Source organism: Scyliorhinus torazame, chromosome 3, assembly GCF_047496885.1.
Source record: "Scyliorhinus torazame isolate Kashiwa2021f chromosome 3, sScyTor2.1, whole genome shotgun sequence".
Lineage (NCBI taxonomy): Eukaryota > Metazoa > Chordata > Chondrichthyes > Carcharhiniformes > Scyliorhinidae > Scyliorhinus > Scyliorhinus torazame.
In genome coordinates, this window is record NC_092709.1 from 224,689,329 (window position 1) to 224,706,658 (window position 17,330).

General features: G+C 46.8%; 1 protein-coding gene across 1 annotated transcript in view; it reads right to left on the reverse strand.

The window, feature by feature from the left end:
* Positions 1–2,850: 2,850 nt before the first annotated feature.
* LOC140409577 (protein shisa-like-2B) overlaps positions 2,851–17,330 on the reverse strand; it is a 33,342-nt gene continuing 18,862 nt past the window's right edge. Inside the window, exon 3 of the mRNA XM_072497947.1 lies at positions 2,851–3,187. Coding sequence (XP_072354048.1) covers positions 3,042–3,187 — 146 coding nt within the window. The 3' untranslated portion in view covers positions 2,851–3,041. The remainder of the gene's footprint in view (positions 3,188–17,330) is intronic.

A 17,330-nucleotide genomic window follows, 5' to 3' on the forward strand; every position in this document is an offset into this window, starting at 1 on the left:
TCTATCTTAGCGAGTGCAGTTGACTGTCGGGAGAAAGTCCCCCCTTCTCACTGTCAAGTTTGGTTGTTCGTCCCAAAGAATCAAATTTCTTGTTGATCTCATGGAACAGACATGGAACATACAGTGCGGAATGAGGCCATTCGGCCCATCGAGTCTGCGCCGACCCACTTCAGCCCTCACTTCCACCCTATCCCCATAACCCAATAACCCTCCTAACCATTTTGGACACGAAGGGCAATTCAGAATGTCCAATCCACCTAACCTGCACATCTTTGGATTGTGAGCGGAAACTGGAGCACCCGGAGGAAACCCACGCGGACACGGGGAGAACGTGCAGACTCTCCGCACAGACAGTGACCCAGCGGGGAATCGAACCTGAGACCCTGGTGCTGTGAAGCCACAGTGCTATCCACTTGTGCTACAGTGCTGCCCCCAGTTTTAAAAAATTAATAATTTAGAGTACCCAATTCATTTTTTCCAATTAAGGGACAATTTACTGTGGCCAATCCACTGAGCTTTCACATTTTTGGGTTGTGGGGCCGAAACCCACGCAAACACGGGGAGAATGTGCAAACTCCACACGGACAGTGACCCAGAGCCGGGATCGAAGCTGAGACCTCAGCGCCGTGAGGCTGCAGTGCTAACCCACTGCGCCATCGTGCTGCCCAAAATGCTTACTAATAAGGAACAACATCAAAGGGTTCATCTGGGATTTGAACCCGGGACCTCTCACATTTTCGTACTTAACAACTCCTGAAGCGAGAATCTTACCCCTAGACCAACGAGCCAGTAACAATGGAAATTTCCCACCAATTTCCAGGTGCAGATAGGAACATGGCTGGCAGCACACCACATGCAAGATATTTGCGAGGGGCAACAACTGGTGCAAAATCCACTCAGCACTGAACAATGCAGCAAACTGAGAACCCTGCTCTCATTTTCTATAATATAACAGTAGCTGGAGCAGTACATTGGGCTTGTGAAATCAATAAAAAGCAATTGAAATTTGCACTCTTTATCGTTATTCAGTGAGCCCTGAAACAACAAAATGTATTCATGTGAACAAGAATTGGGTCCGAACAGACTGAATTCCATGTTCTCCATAACCTGCTAACACTCATAATTGTGGCTCACATATAAAACATAGTCATTTGGGTGAGGTACTGGAGGGCTGCTGGTAGCCCGAGAAATATATTCCAGTTTGGATCAGTACCTTCAAGAGAGCAGGATAAGAAAAATAGCAGCAGTAGTGATCTGTTAAGGGCAGCTCCTCTGCTCATTTTGCCACACCTCACTGTCTTGCGCTACCCTCTTCAGTTGCTTATAGGAGCCTCCCATTTCCAATTTCAAGTTGTTGAACACCATCATTCTTTTTCTCCCTCTTGCTCTACATCTCTCTAATCTTCCTTCAATTATCTCCACCAGCATGTTCTAATGCTTTGGAATGTAGCCAATCCAACTTTGTTGCCTTATCTTGATTATGATCAGTAATAACCTTTCCTCCTCCACGATCCTGAGAACATCTTAATTGCTCTTGTGTTCTCTTCAACAGACTCACTCCATCCTTCACCAGACAATGATAAAAAGAAACACTAGAATGTGTTAAAATCGATGGTCAATTGGTGAAGCAAGTAGATGGTCAATTGGTGAAGACTGTGAGATTTGAAGAGCATCAGGCCATAATGGCTAACTCGGCAGGAGATCTACAGATACTAATGGATGAAATGAATAAAGTGGTGAAAGCTTACAGAATGAAAATTAATGTAAAAAAGACTTATAAAGTTATGAAGACCAGACAAAGTAATGGTCAGAATAAAGAAGAGGTTAATCACAGAATCATAGAATTTACAGTGCAGAAGGAGGCCATTCGGTCCGTTGAGTCTGCACCGGCTCTTGGAAAGAGCACCCTACTTAAGCCCACGCCTCCACCCTATCTCTATAACCTAGTAACCTCACTTAACCATTTTGGACACTAAGGGCAATTTAACATGGCCAATTCACCTAACTTGTGGGAGGAAACCGGAGCACACAGAGGAAACCCACACAGACACGGGGAGAACGTGCAGACTCCACACAGACAGTGATCCAAGACGAGAATTGAATCTGGGACCCTGGAGCTGTGAAGCAACGGTGCGAACCACTGTGCTACCGTGCTGCCCTGTTAAGTTATCGTGCTCCTGTTGAGCTAAATGATCAATAACACGAACAGGTATCGCAGCTATTACGTTCCTGGGAAACATCTTGTCAGAAGATGGTTGCTGCCATGAAGAAATCAGAGCTAAAATACCAATAGTTAAAAAAATACATTCTCCAAAATTGCTCAGCATTAGACTGAGTAGTGATTAGACGAATGATCAAGACTATAATTTGAGATCTAAAGGTTAGAAAGTTGTGAAGGTTCAATTGAATGGTTCAATTGCAATGCCCAGTATTTGTTGAACAGGATTTTTCTTTTTGATTAGTATTCGTTCTTAAATGAAGTAGTATATTTGTACTGCAGTTTTTTTTCCACTGTAACAGATATTGTTAATTATCCCTCCTAGCTTTAAAAAAAATCCAAACTTACTTATGTTGAAACATTACACAGAATCAAAATGAAATCCATCAGTATTTTCCAGTTTCAAACTTCTAACATGATCCTTGGTGTATCATATATGTGGGCAGTGTTTCCTGCTTAACTCAGTTAGTGGCATTTAAAAAAATAAACATTTATATAAAGAACATTAATAAAATATATGTTTTGGGCACCTGAATTGCCATCATTCTGAATCTAGAATAGATTTTCTTTCCCAAGTAATCTATTTTCTGTGTAAATCATTTTTAAGTTTGAAACAAAAGTCACAAACCACATACATTAAACAATTTACTCTTCAGTTCTTAACACAACCTAATACATACACTTCAAGTACTTATAACAGTAATCCTCAATTACTTTGTATTTGACAAACGGATAACTTAGTTAACTTTTGTATTTTTCTTCTTAGTAAAATAGGCTTAACATTTATGTTAAAATGTGATTCCATATTTAAGGAATACAAACTTCATGAGATTCCGGTTGCTGCAATTTCAGTCTCTATGACTGCTGTCAACGGTTTATTTTGAACAATTCTCTTTGGAATGGCTGGGGCTCCTGCTGGTGATGGGTGTATTGTTGTTTCCAAGATCCCTCGTTTATTTTTATTTTTCCCTGCAAATAAGGCATGTATTATTCCACAATGTACAAGTCAAAATCAGAAACCTTGTATGATACTCAATTGTAAATATTCTTTTAGACACGAAAGCTGCAGAAATGTGAATTACATAACAGCTAGTATGAAGCTGAATCTAAACATCAAAGATCACCTAAATGCACAGGTGTCTATTTGTTTCTTAATTTTTACAATTATCCAAAATTACATAGATACAAAAATAATTTAATCTATCACAAACTATTTTTGGGTGAGAGAAACCTTGATTTAATATCCTAGATTACTGGATTCTCACAAAATTTATTGATCTGAAACTCCACAATGCTGTGTATTTCCTCAATTATTTATTTCTATTTCAGATTTTCAGTGCCTGTATATTGTATTTTAGCATTAATAGATTCCATCCTGTTTGTCAGAAATTAACCCCCAATTCTTGAATGAAATATGGCATCATGTGTTTGCAGGATTTTTACCTTGTATATACTCCACTTTAAATTGCTTGCTGAATAAGATATACTCCCATATTTCCATCCCCAGCCAGCGTTTTCAGAGTCGGAAGACTTCCCAGCTCAATGAACCTGACCTTTATAAATGGCTGCTCGCAGGTCTTCATTCTGGCAAGTGGGGGGGACGGGGGGGACACTGCCCAGGCTCCATTCATGCCAACCCATGACACTCTATCCACCTCATAGCCCCTCATATCATGTGCCAACTTCAAATCAACTCATTCCCCACCCACCACCTTTACCCCCTCCATGCCAACTAACCTTGGACATTTGCTTGACACTTGCTTGCCAGCTTTGATAGCTGGACAGTTCCAATGGGGTTGTGCACAATAAGTGCATAATCATATTCACTTTTAACATTCTCAAAGGACACCTTACCTCTCCCAAAGGATTCCCAGGACCCTATCCAAAGGGGTACTTTGCCTCTCCAGAGGGGTAACCTGGCTAACCAAACAAATCCACCAAGTTCACTATCTGTTCTAATCTGCACACTTGGCATTTACACTCTTGTCCTACCAAAATCCCACTTCAGTGGAAGCAACTGCTGATTAAAATGGCCGGCAACCTCCATGAATCTGCATATGTGAAGCTCGGCCCAACTCCACTTGTGCCCTTGTGAAGATGGTAAATATTGGGTTCGGGAGTGGGACCTATCAATTTTAACTATTTCTGGAATTTTTGCCATGACAGAGAGCCTGGGCTTCATAATGTTTAGAATGCCTTAAATGCTATTTGTTGTTATTCTGGTTTTCAGTGCTTTGAGGCTCTGAACCCGTGTGACCTTAATAAAAGATACTTCAGCAATAAAGTCCAGATTTACTGAAATTCTCATTAAGTCTTTGATTATAGAATGTCGTTCATGATTTTCAAACTATTACAATATCTATTACAATATTTGCATAAACTATATCAATATTTGTTATAATTGGTTGCTACAGTAGTCTTTATAAATAATTTATTAATCTAATAGCAGTATCAGTAAAAACGTGACTCTAACTGCTTGTTTCCAATATATTAAATGCAAACAGAAGGATTAAGAATGGCCCATACTTTATTAAAAAAAATAATGTAAGACCATAAAACAAGGGATAGATAAACACACCACAGTTAAGGAGGAAGTATGTGAATTATTAGATGGGATAAATATGGGGAGGAAATATTAAGATGTTTGGGATCCTTAAAAATAGATAATCAGGCCCAGATTAAATGTATCCCAGCCTACTGAGAGAAGCAAGGGAAGAAATATCAGACACTCTGATGGGGTGCCAATCAAGTGGACTACTTTGTCCTTGATGGGACTGAACATAGAGTGTTGTTGGAGCTACACTCATCCGGCCAAATGCAGAGTATTCCATTACACTTGTGATGTGTGCCTTGTAGATAGTGAAATGGCTTTGGGGAGTCAGCAGGTGAGTTGCTTGCTGCAGAATTCTCAGGCCCTAAGCTGCTCTTATAGCCACAGTATTTATGTGGCTGGTCCAGTTGTGTTTCAGTCAGACGGTTGATGGTGGGAGATTCAGTAATGATAATTCCATTGAATGTCATGGGGAGATGGTTAGATTTTCTTATTGAAGATGTTCATTACTTGGTACTGTGTGGCACAAATGCGACTTGCCATATATTAGGCCAAGCCTTAATGTTATCCAGCCCTTGCTGCATGTAGTCATGAACTGCTTCAGTACCTGAGGAGTTTGAATGATAATAAACACTGTGCCATCAGCAGCAAACACCCCACCTCTGACATTATAATGAACGGAAAGTCTTTGATGATGCAGCTGAAGATCTTTGGGCCTAGGACATTAATCTGAAGAATTCCTGCAGTGATGTCCCCATTAGGTAGTCCCTCTGAGTTGAGGATGACTTGCTTCAACACTAAAAATGAGTCCAATGTGTGACCTACAGACACTGTCTCAGGTGGGGCAGATAATGGTTGGAGGAGCAGCTGGGTGGTACCCGGGTTGCCACTCGTCGACACTTGGTTTCAGCTTGCTCTCGGCAATGAAACTAAGGGGATCAGCTCCTTCCCAGATGCTTTTCCTCCACTTTGAGCAGTCTTGGGCCAGGAATTCCCAACTGTCAGTGGGGATATTGCACTTTTTCAAGGAATCTTTGAGGGTGTCCTTGAAGCTTTTCCTCTGCCCTCCTGTGGCTCGCTTGCAGTTTTGAAGCTCAGAGTAGAGCACTTGTGTTTGAAGTCTCGTGTCAGACATGCAGACAATGACATCCGGTGACGGCCATGGAGTGAGTGGTCGCACATTTGGTGACTCCTACTTGAGGTGGAATTATTTGTTCCTTTTTATCCAATTAGGGGGTGTTTGCTGGTGCAAAGTGCACGAACAATGAGAGACAGAAATCTCCTCCAGTAGGGCCTGTTTATGGCTTTTCGGAAAAGGTGTGTAACGATCAAGGGGCAGCAGTCAGGCCGGGAGGACTTTCGAAGTGCGACAGACGGAAAGTTGGCTGAGAGTTCTGGGGCGTCGTCCCGGCGCAGTGGTTTACTGAGCAATTGGTGGAGTTTCTGAATGCCAAGTTCCAAAAGCAGAGGAAGACCTGGTTAATGTGGTGGAGCTGATCAGGGTGGCTGTATAGAGAATGGAGCAAAGGCTGGAGGCACAGAGTTCAGCGCTCCCGAAGATGGAGCAGTCGGTGGTGGATCCTGAGGACCGGTTGGCCTCATTGGAAGCAGAGATTGTGCTCGTGACAGAGGGCCAGAAGTGGCTGAGAAAGAGGTGGAGGACCAGGAGAATCGCTTCAGGAGGCAGAATCTTCGGATTGTAGGGCTGTCCGAAGAGATTGAGGAGAAACACAGGCCAAAAAGCATGTGACGAATATGTTTGAAACATTGGTGGGGGAGGGGCGTCTTTAACTGTCTTCCCGAGGTGGATTCAGTGCACAGGGCGATGAGGAGGAGGCCGAATGTGCTGAGGGTGATGGTGGTGTATCCGCATTGTTTTCTGGACAAAGGGAAGGTTCTGCGGTGGGCGAAGGAGACAAGAGAATGTACCTGCAAAGGAAACGTGATGTGTATCTACCAGGACTTGGGTGTGCAGTTGGCCAAGCAGCGGGCAGGGTTCAAAAGCATCAAGGCGGCCCTCTTCAAGAATGGAGTGAAGTTTAGGATGATGTATCCTGCTCATTTGGGGGTCATGCACCAGAACCAGGAATTCTATTTTGATACGGCAGAGGAGACGAGATATGAGACCATGGACTGGGAGACGTGAGGACATTGAACTTTGGAGGACTTTGGAGATGCCAGTATGGGGAATGTGGGTATATATGCCGCAAGAATTGTGATATTTACTGTGTTTGGATGTGGATTGGTAAGTGTGTTCAACCATTCTTGGGGTGAGGGGTCGTAGGGGAGAAGGGGGGGGAGAGTAGGCTGTTGCATCGAGTGGGGTAGGCTAGTTTTAAAATATATTTAGAGAACCCAATTCTTTTTTTTCCAATTAAGGAACAATTTAGCGTGGCAAATCCACCTACCCTGCACCAAAGATGGATTGTGGGGGGAGACCCATGCAGACACAGGGAGAATGTGCAAACTCCACACGGACAGTGACCCGAGGCTGGGATCGAACCCGGGTCCTCAGCGCCGTGAGGCAGCGGCGGTAATCACTGCGCCGCCGTGCCACCCATAGTAAGCTGGTTAACAGGAGTGAAGTGGGAGGTTGGTCTATGGAGGGAGTGGGGGAGGGGGTATGTGGGGTGGGCTGGTTGTCTTTTTTTTTGCTTATGGGGGGGGGGGGGATGCTGACGTTGGTGGAGTTGGTGTGGTACAGTTGGTTAAGAGGAGATGGTGGAAGACATCTTGGGGCCCCCCCCCCCCCGAGGGTGAGCGAGGCATGGACCTGGGGGAGCTGGATAAAGAAGGGCTATGGCTGACCAAGGAGCCAAGGAGGGGGGGGGGGTGCAGAGCCCCATGACCCTGTTGATTATCTAGAACATTTGGGGATTAAATGGGCCGATTAAGAGGTCTTGCGTTTTCGCTCATTCATGGAGTTTGAAGGCGGACGAGGTGTTTCTTCAGGAGATGCATTTGAAGATAGGGGACCAGACAAGGTTGAGGAAAGGCTGAGTGCAGCAGGTATTCCATTCGTATCTGAAGACAAGGGGGGTTGATCAAAACGATGGTGGCTTTTAAGGTGGGGCGTATAGTGACAGACCCTGGGGGTAGATTTGTGATGGTGAGTTGGAGGTTGGAGCCCGTGGTGCTGGTGAATGTGTATACCCCAAATTGGGACGACATGGAGTGTTGAAGTGGGTTTTGGCAAAGATTGCGGACCTGGACACGCACCGGCTGATTATGGGGGGTATTTTAATACGGTCCTGGACCCTAGGTTGGACCGGTCGAGTTTCAGGTCCTGGAAGGTGCCGTCCATGCCAAAGGTGCTGTTAGGGTTCATGGAACACATGTGAGGGGCAGACGTGGCAGTTTGAGAAGCCGAGGGCGAGGCCATTTTTGTACTTCTCGCACGTCCACCGGATGTACTCCGAGATTGACTTCTTTGTGCTGGACAAGGCGCTGTTGGCGGGGGTTGGATTGGAGTATTCGGCGAGCGTGGTGCTTGACCATGCGCTGCATTGAGTGAATTTGCGGGTGGCAAAGGGGAGTCCCCAACAGCCACAGTGGAGGCTGGATGTGGGGTTATTGGTGGGTAGAGAAGTTTGCGAGAAGATAATGGTGACCATCCGGAATTATGTGGAACAGAATAAGACAGGGGAGGTTTCCGCTTCCACATTGTGGAAGGCGCTGAAGGCGGTGGTAAGGGGGGAGTTTATCTCGATCCAGGCGCATAAGGAGAGGTTGGATCGGGCTGAGAGGTTGAGGTTGGTGGAGGTCATTCTGAGGGTTGACCGGAGGTACTTAGCGGCATCTGAGGAGGCGCTGTTCAAGGAGAGACAGAAACTCCAGGTGGAGTTTGGGCTTGTGTCCCCAAGAAAGACGGTGGGGCAACTATGCAGGCCAGGGGGGCAGAATATGAATCATAGATTCATGGAATTTACAATGCAGAAGGAGGCCATTCGGCCCATCGAGTCTGCATTAGTCCTTGGAAAAAGCACCCTACCTAACATTTTGGACACGAAGGGGCAATTTACCATGACCAATCCACTTAACCTGCACATCTTTGGACTATGGGAGGAAACCGGCGCACCCGAAGGAAACCCACGCACACACGGGGAGAACATGCAAACTCCACACAGGCAGTCTCCCAAGGTCGCAATTGAACCGGGTCCCTGGAGCTGTGAGGCAGCAGTGCTAACCACTATGCCATCATGCTGCACAGGATGATGGGAAGAAAAGAAAGTCAGCAGGATGCTTGCGCACCAGTTGAGGAGTCAGGCGGTGACGAAGGAAATTGGGAGGATGAGAGATGGTAGGGATATGGTAGCAATGGAGCCAAAGGAAGTGAATGGGGTGTTTGAGGCTTTTTACTGGAAATTGTGTAGCTCGGAGCCTCCGGTGGGGGATGAGAGTATGAGACGGTTTTTGGATGGGCTGGAGTTCCTGAGGGTGGCGGAGGCGAAAGTGCAGGGACTGGAGGCCCCGATTAGGCTGAGAGAGGTAATGAATTGCATGGAGGTCAATGAAGACGGGGATGGCCCGGGTCCGGATGAGTTCCCAGCCGAGTTCTACAAGAGCTTTGGTTCGGAGCTGGGGCCCCTGTTATTCGAGATGTATAATGAGTCGATGGTGAGAGATCTCCCCACCATGTTGTCTCAGGCTTCAGATATCGCTCATTTTAAAGAAAGACAAGGACCTGGAGCAGTGTGGGTCGTAAAACCCAATTTCACTGATGAACGTAGATACAAAGCTGTTGAAGAAAGTACTGGCAATGTGGATAGTTGATTGTGTGTCAGGGGTGAGAGGCGAGGACTAGAAGGGATTTGTGAAAGGGTGGCAGCTTTCGAAGAATGTCTGGAGGTTACTGAATATAATTATGATGCCCTCGGAGGGTCTTGAAGTGGAAGGGGTTGTGGCGATGGACGAGGAGAAAACTTTCGATCGGGTTGAGTGGGTACTTGTTTGAGGTGTTGGAGCAGTTTGGATTTGGACAGAGGTTTGTGGACTGGGCTCGGCTGTTGTATAAGGTGCCTAAGGCGAGTGTTTGGACTAGCAAGATTAGCTCAGACTACTTTGGGTTGCACCAGGAGACGGGCAGGGGTGCCGCTCGCCCCGTTGCTCTTTGCCCTGACAATTGAGCTGTTGGCAATGGTGCTGAGATTCTCAAGGAGGTGGAGGGTTATTGAGAGGAGGCAAGTGGAGCACCGAGTTTCTTTGAACAAGGATAATCTCCTGATGTATATTTCGGACCTGGTCGGAGGCTTTGGCAGGATCATGGGGATTTTGGGGTGGTTTGGTCCCTTTTAGGGTATAAACTCAACAAGGGGCAAAGTGAGATATTCCCAATTACTGCTGGGGACAGGGAGGAGTTTGGGGGGTGTCACTTTGGCTGGTCGGGATGAGTTTTCATTACCTCAGGGTGAGTTTTCGTTACCTCGGCGTGAGTTGTTGTTACATCGGGGTGAGTTTTTGTTACCTCAGGGTGAGTTTTCGTTACCTCGGCGTGAGTTGTTGTTACATCGGGGTGAGTTTTTGTTACCTCAGGGTGAGTTTTCGTTACCTCGGCGTGAGTTGTTGTTACATCGGGGTGAGTTTTTGTTACCTCAGGGTGAGTTTTCATTACCTCGGGATACAAGTGGCGTGGAGTTGGGCCCAGCTGCATTAGTTGAATTTGGCGCGGTGGTGGAGGGAATGAAGGGGGACTTTAAGAGGTGGGATGTGCTGCCATTGTCATTGGCTGGTTGGGTCCAGTCGGTAAAGATGATGATGTTGCCAAAGGTTTTGTTTGTGTTTCAGAAAAGCTGGGCAGAGGCGGGGTTAGCGTTGACTACCATACAAAACTATTATTGGGCAGCAAACATTACAATGGTTAGGAAATAGGCGGTGGAGGAGCGGCTGCTGTGGGGGCGGATGGAGGCAGCCTCGTATAAAGGGACCAGGTTGAGGGAACTGTTGCTGCCGCCTCTTCCGTTCTCGCTGGCCATATAGTGCACAAGCCCAGTGGTGGTATGAGCGTTGAGGATGTGGAACCAGTGTCGGCAGCATTTTAGAATGGAAGGCATGTCCCTGTGGGCCCTGATCTGTGACAATCATAGATTTGCCCTGGCAGGGATGAATGCGAGGTTCCAGGGGTGGCGGCAGGTGGGGATAGAATACTTTAGGGATTTATTTGTTGGGTACGTTTGCAGATTTGGAGGAGCTGGAGGGGACATACCAGTTACAGAAGGGGAATGGGTTCAGGACTTTATGAGAAAGGAGATGTCTTCGTTTCTGGCGCTGCTACCCCCAGAGAGAGAAAGAGAGAGAACCAGAGAGCATCTGAGACTCTCAGAAGGTAAGTAAGTGATTTTTACTCATTTTTACTTTTATTACCTTTTCAAATTGTGTGTGTATGTGTGGGGGGCGGGGGGGGGGGGGGGAACTGAAGTGACATCACAGAAAAGCTGTGACCTGATTGGCTGGTTGGGAATCTACACTAAACTTAAAAAATTAAGCATTGGTAAACTAATTAAACATAATTACTTAATTATAATTTAGAGGGGTATCTAAGCCAGAGATCGGAGAGTACTGTATTTAGCTTTCACATTTATAGTAGAAATCTAGTGCTAGGAAACATATAGTTAACAGTAACATTTTAAAAAAAATTTAACTTTTAACTTTAATTTACTAATTAATTGACGCAATGTCAGTTAGAGGGGCGCAGTGCTCTGACTGTGAGGTGTGGCAGGTCCGGGAGGCTTCCAGCATCCCGGATGGCTTCATCTGTAGAACGTGCACCCAACTGGAGCTCCTCACAGGCCGCATGGTTCGGTTGGAGCAACAATTGGATGCACTTAGGAGCATGCAGGTGGCGGAAAACGTCATAGATAGCAGTTATATAAATGTGGTCACACCCAAGGTGCAGGCAGAGAAATGGGTGACCACCAGAAAGGGCAGGCAGTCAGTGCAGGAATCCCCTGTGGTTGTCTCCCTCTCGAACAGGTATACCCCTTTGGATACTTTCGGGGGGGATAGCCTATCAGGGGAAAACAGAAGCAGCCAGAGCAGTGGCACCACGGCTGGCTCTGATGTTCAGAAGGGAGGGTCAAAGCGCAGAAGAGCACTAGTCATAGGGGACTCTATAGTCAGGGGCACAGATAGGCGCTTCTGTGGACATGAAAGAGACTCCAGGATGGTATGTTGCCTCCCTGGTGCCAGGGTACAGGATGTCTCCGAACGGGTACAGGGCATCCTGAAGGGGAGGGCAAACAGGCAGAGGTCGTTGTACATATTGGTACTAATGACATAGGCAGGAAGGGGCATGAGGTCCTGCAGCAGGAGTTCAGGGAGCTAGGCAGAAAGTTAAAAGACAGGACCTCTAGGGTTGTAATCGGGATTACTCCCTGTGCCATGTGCCAGTGAGGCTAGAAATAGGAAGATAGTGCAGCTAAACATGTGGCTAAACAGCTGGTGTAGGAGGGAGGGTTTCCGTTATCTGGACAGCTGGGAGCTCTTCCGGGGCAGATGTGACCTATTTAAGGACAGGTTGCATCTAAACTGGAGAGGCATAAATATCCTGGCCGCGAGGTTTGCTAGTGTCACACGGGAGGGTTTAAACTAGTATGGCAGGGGGGGGGGGGGGGGGGGGCACGGGAGCAATAGGTCAGAAGGTGAGAGCATTGAGGGAGAATTAGGGAATAGGGACAGTATGGCTCTGAGGCAGACCAGACAGGGTGAAGTTGCTGAACACAGCGGGTCTGGTGGCCTGAAGTGCATATGTTTTAATGAAAGAAGTATTACGGGTAAGGCAGATGAACTTAGAGCTTGGATTAGTACTTGGAACTATAATGTTGTTGCCATTACAGAGACTTGGTTGAGGGAAGGGCAGGCTTGGCAGCTAAACGTTCCAGGATTTAGATGTTTCAGGTGGGATAGAGGGGGATGTAAAAGGGGTGGCGGAGTTGCGCTACTGGTTAGGGAGGATATCACAGCTGTACTACGGGAGGACACCTCAGAGGGCAGTGAGGCTATATGGGTAGAGATCAGGAATAAGAAGGGTGCAGTCACAATGTTGGGGGTTTACTACAGGCCTCCCAATAGCCAGTGGGAGATAGAGGAGCACATAGATAGACAGATTTTGGAAAAGAGTAAAAACAACAGGGTTGTGGTGATGGGAGACTTCAACTTCCCCAATATTGACTGGGACTCACTTAGTGCCAGGGGCTTACATGGGGCAGAGTTAGAAAGGAGCATCCAGGAGGGCTTCTTAAAACAATATGTAGACAGTCCAACTAGGGAAGGGGCGGTACTGGACCTGGTATTGGGGAATGAGCCCGGCCAGGTGGTAGAAGTTTCAGTAGGGGAGCATTTTGGGAACAGTGACCACAATTCAGTAAGTTTTAAAGTGCTGGTGGACAAGGATAAGAGTGGTCCTAGGAAGAATGTGCTAAATTGGGGGAAGGCTAATTATAACAATATTAGGCGGGAACTGAAGAACCTAGATTGGGGGCGGATGTTTGAGGGTAAATCAACATCTGACATGTGGGAGGCTTTCAAGTGTCAGTTGAAAGGAATTCAGGACCGGCATGTTCCTGTGAGGAAGAAGGATAAATACGGCAATTTTCGGGAACCTTGGATAACGAGAGATATTGTAGGCCTCGTCAAAAAGAAAAAGGATGCATTTGTCAGGGCTAAAAGGCTGGGAACAGACGAAGCCTGTGTGGAATATAAGGAAAGTAGGAAGGAACTTAAACAAGGAGTCAGGAGGGCTAGAAGGGGTCACGAAAAGTAATTAACAAATAGGGTTAAGGAAAATCCCAAGGCTTTTTACATGTACATAAAAAACAAGAGGGTAGCCAGGGAAAGGGTTGGCCCACTGAAGGATAGGCAAGGGAATCTATGGGTGGAGCCAGAGGAAATGGGTGAGGTACTAAATTAATACTTTGCATCAGTATTCACCAAAGAGAAGGAATTGGTAGATGTTGAGTCTGGAGAAGGGTGTGTAGATAGCCTGGGTCACATTGAGATCCAAAAAGACGAGGTATTGGGCGTCTTGAAAAATATTAAGGTAGATAAGTCCCCAGGGCCTGATGGGATCTACCCCAGAATACTGAAGGAGGCTAGAGAAGAAATTGATGAGGCCTTGACAGAAATCTTTGGATCCTCACTGTCTTCAGGTGATGTCCCGGAGGACTGGAGACTAGCCAATGTTGTTCCTCTGTTTAAGAAGGGTAGCAAGGATAATCCAGGGAACTACAGACCGGTGAGCCTTACATCAGTGATCAGGAAATTACTGGAGAGAATTCTTCGAGGCAGGATCTACTCCCATTTGGAAGCAAATGGACGTATTAGTGAGAGGCAGCATGGTTTTGTGAAGGGGAGGTCGTGTCTCACTAACTTGATAGAGTTTTTCGAAGAGGTCACAAAGATGATTGATGCAGGTAGGGCAGTGGAAGTTGTCTATATGGACTTCAGTAAGGCCTTTGACAAGGTCCCTCATGGTAGACTAGTACAAAAGGTGAAGTCACACGGGATCAGGGGTGAGCTGGCAAGGTGGATACAGAACTGGTTAGGTCATAGAAGGCAGAGAGTAGCAATGGAAGAATGCTTTTCTAATTGGAGGGCTGTGACTAGTGGTGTTCCGCAGGGATCAGTGCTGGGACCTTTGCTGTTTGTAGTATATATAAATGATTTGGAGGAAAATGTAACTGGTCTGATTAGTAAGTTTGCAGACGACACAAAGGTTGGTGGAATTGCGGATAGCGATGAGGACTGTCAGAGGATACAGCAGGATTTAGATTGCTTGGAGACTTGGGCGGAGAGATGGCAGATGGAGTTTAATCCGGACAAATGTGAGGTAATGCATTTTGGAAGGTCTAATGCAGGTAGGGAATATACAGTGAGTGGTAGAACCCTCAAGAGTATTGAAAGTCAGAGAGATCTAGGTGTACAGCTCCACAGGTCACTGAAAGGGGCAACACAGGTGGAGAAGGTAGTCAAGAAGGCATACGGCATGCTTGCCTTCATTGGCCGGGGCATTGAGTATAAGAATTGGCAAGTCATGTTGCAGCTGTATAGAACCTTAGTTAGGCCACACTTGGAGTATAGTGTTCCATTCTGGTCGCCACACTACCAGAAGGATGTGGAGGCTTTCGAGAGGGTGCAGAAGAGATTTACCAGAATGTTGCCTGGTATGGAGGGCATTAGCTATGAGGAGCGGTTGAATAAACTCAGTTTGTTCTCACTGGAACGACGGAGGTTGAGGGGCGACCTGATAGAGGTCTACAAAATTATGAGGGCATAGACAGAGTGGATAGTCAGAGGCTTTTCCCCAGGGTAGAGGGGTCAATTACTAGGGGGCATAGGTTTAAGGTGCGAGGGGCAAGGTTTAGAGTAGATGTACGAAGCAAGTTTTTTACACAGAGGGTGCCTGGAACTCACTACCGGAGGAGGTGGTGGAAGCAGGGACGATAGTGACATTTAAGGGGCATCTTGACAAATACATGAATAGGATGGGAATAGAGGGATACGGACCCAGGAAGTGTAGAAGATTGTAGTTTAGTCGGGCAGCATGGTCGGCACGGGCTTGGAGGGCCGAAGGGCCTGTTCCTGTGCTGTACTGTTCTTTGTTCTTTGTTCTTTGTTCAGTGCTGCAGGATAAGTGTTGCTGAAAGTCGGTCCAGGCTTGAAAGGACAAATGATCTAATCCAGCTCATACTTCTTATACAACACACACAAATTATGGGCAGGTGTAGGCCATTTGGCCTAAATGTACTTACTCACAGGCATGATGACAGAGGAATCTAGAACCTATGATTTTGTGAGCATGACTATGTGAGGCATTGCTTTACCTCTCTGTGGAACAGCTCCCCCAACTTTGGCACAAGTAATAAGATGTTCGTGAGGAGAATTTGTAGGGTTGACTTGTTGTTTCCGATACAAAGGTCAATGCTGGGTGGTTCACCTAGTTTTCTTCTTATTAGACGTCTTCCATAAGGCAGACAGGCTTCAAAGATTGAGCAGGAGGGGGTCACATGACAGCAGTGGCAAATTTAACTGGGGGCAGTAGTGCTGCCAGGGATCCGTCTGTGAGCCATGGAGCAGATATTAAGATGCCTCCTCCAGCCCCTGGAAGCTGCCTGTGTTCACCCAGATGGCAGGGGGTTCTCCCACCACAAGCAAGATACTGGTAAGTTTGGAAGTGGCCCGTAATTGGGCCCATAAACCGCTGAATTGGCAGCCCAATTTGTGGCTGCCCCACTGAGCTTCCCACTGCTGATAATATTCCATCATGGCAGGAAGACCACCGACACCCCTACTGACACCATCCAGTCTCCCAGCCCATCTCCAAAGGTCTGAAAGAATTCCTCTAATTCTTTCAGTATCCACTGTATCAAAACATCCCATAATTTTAGAAACATCTATTAGGGTCACCTTCCTTTTCAAGAGCATACAGACACAGTCTATTGTTTCCTGATAAGTATATGTTCACATTTTTATTATCATCCTTGTAAATCTTCTCTGTACCCTTTCCAGTGCCTCAATGTTTCTATAATATGGCAATCAGAACTCCACACAGTACTCTATTTAAGTGTGGTCTCACCAAAGTTCAATAAGGTTTTGTACAGCTTCCCTACTTTTCAATTCTATCCCTCCAGAAATAAAACCTAGGGCGGGATTCTCCATTAGCTGACGCCGAAATCGGGAATTGCGATTTGGCGGAGAATCGGTTGCGATGCCAAAATCGTGACAGGCATCGATTTGACGCCAAATCGTGATTCTCCGTCACCTCGAAAACAGCGCCAATGCGTTTCACCCCACAAGTACAGTAGGCACTGTTTGCATAATCATTAGTGGGCCCAACCCGCTACTCTCCAAGACCTCCGGCATTCTCCGCCTCCGATGGGCCACATTCACGACGGCGTGGCTCACTTGTCCTTTTAAAAATCGTGAAACCAACATGGCGGCGGCTGAGGGAGAGAGAAGGCGTACGGAAGGTGTCCAACTTTACCATAGCGTGCTGACAGTTGTGCCCCTGGCTGGGTGCTTCTGCCAGGACTGGGGGAAGTAGTGGGGGATGGTCAGGAGGTGGGCTGTGGGGTCGGGGTGGACGGGCACGGAACACCATTGTCACAACCGGCAAAGCAGCCATGCAGCTGCGCACACCACTAACAGCCCGCTTTGAACCTGGTGCTATGGGTCATATAGATGTCCCCCCAGGGCACCCCCTGGCCCCAGATGACCCATCAGCTGTATGGGTGCTCTCCAGCACAACCAGTGCCATCTTTTTGGTTGGGGTAAGTGTGGGTCGGGAGTGTAATGTGTATATGCGGCTGCAGCTTGTCAGCCTCCTGAGTGTCGATCATGGACCCGGCCAATCCCGCCCCATTTTTCAGTGGAATCGATTGTGTTCCAGGCAGCATTGGTGCTAGCCCCTCCACAAGAGTGGAATCGATTCAGGTGTGGCGCTGTTTTTTCTGTCGTAAAAGTCCATGGATTCTCCGTTAGCGTCAACACTCTGTCTCAGAAATGGAGAATCCAGCCCCTAGTATTTTTTTTTAATGGCCTTGTTAACCTGTGGTGCAACTTTTAGCA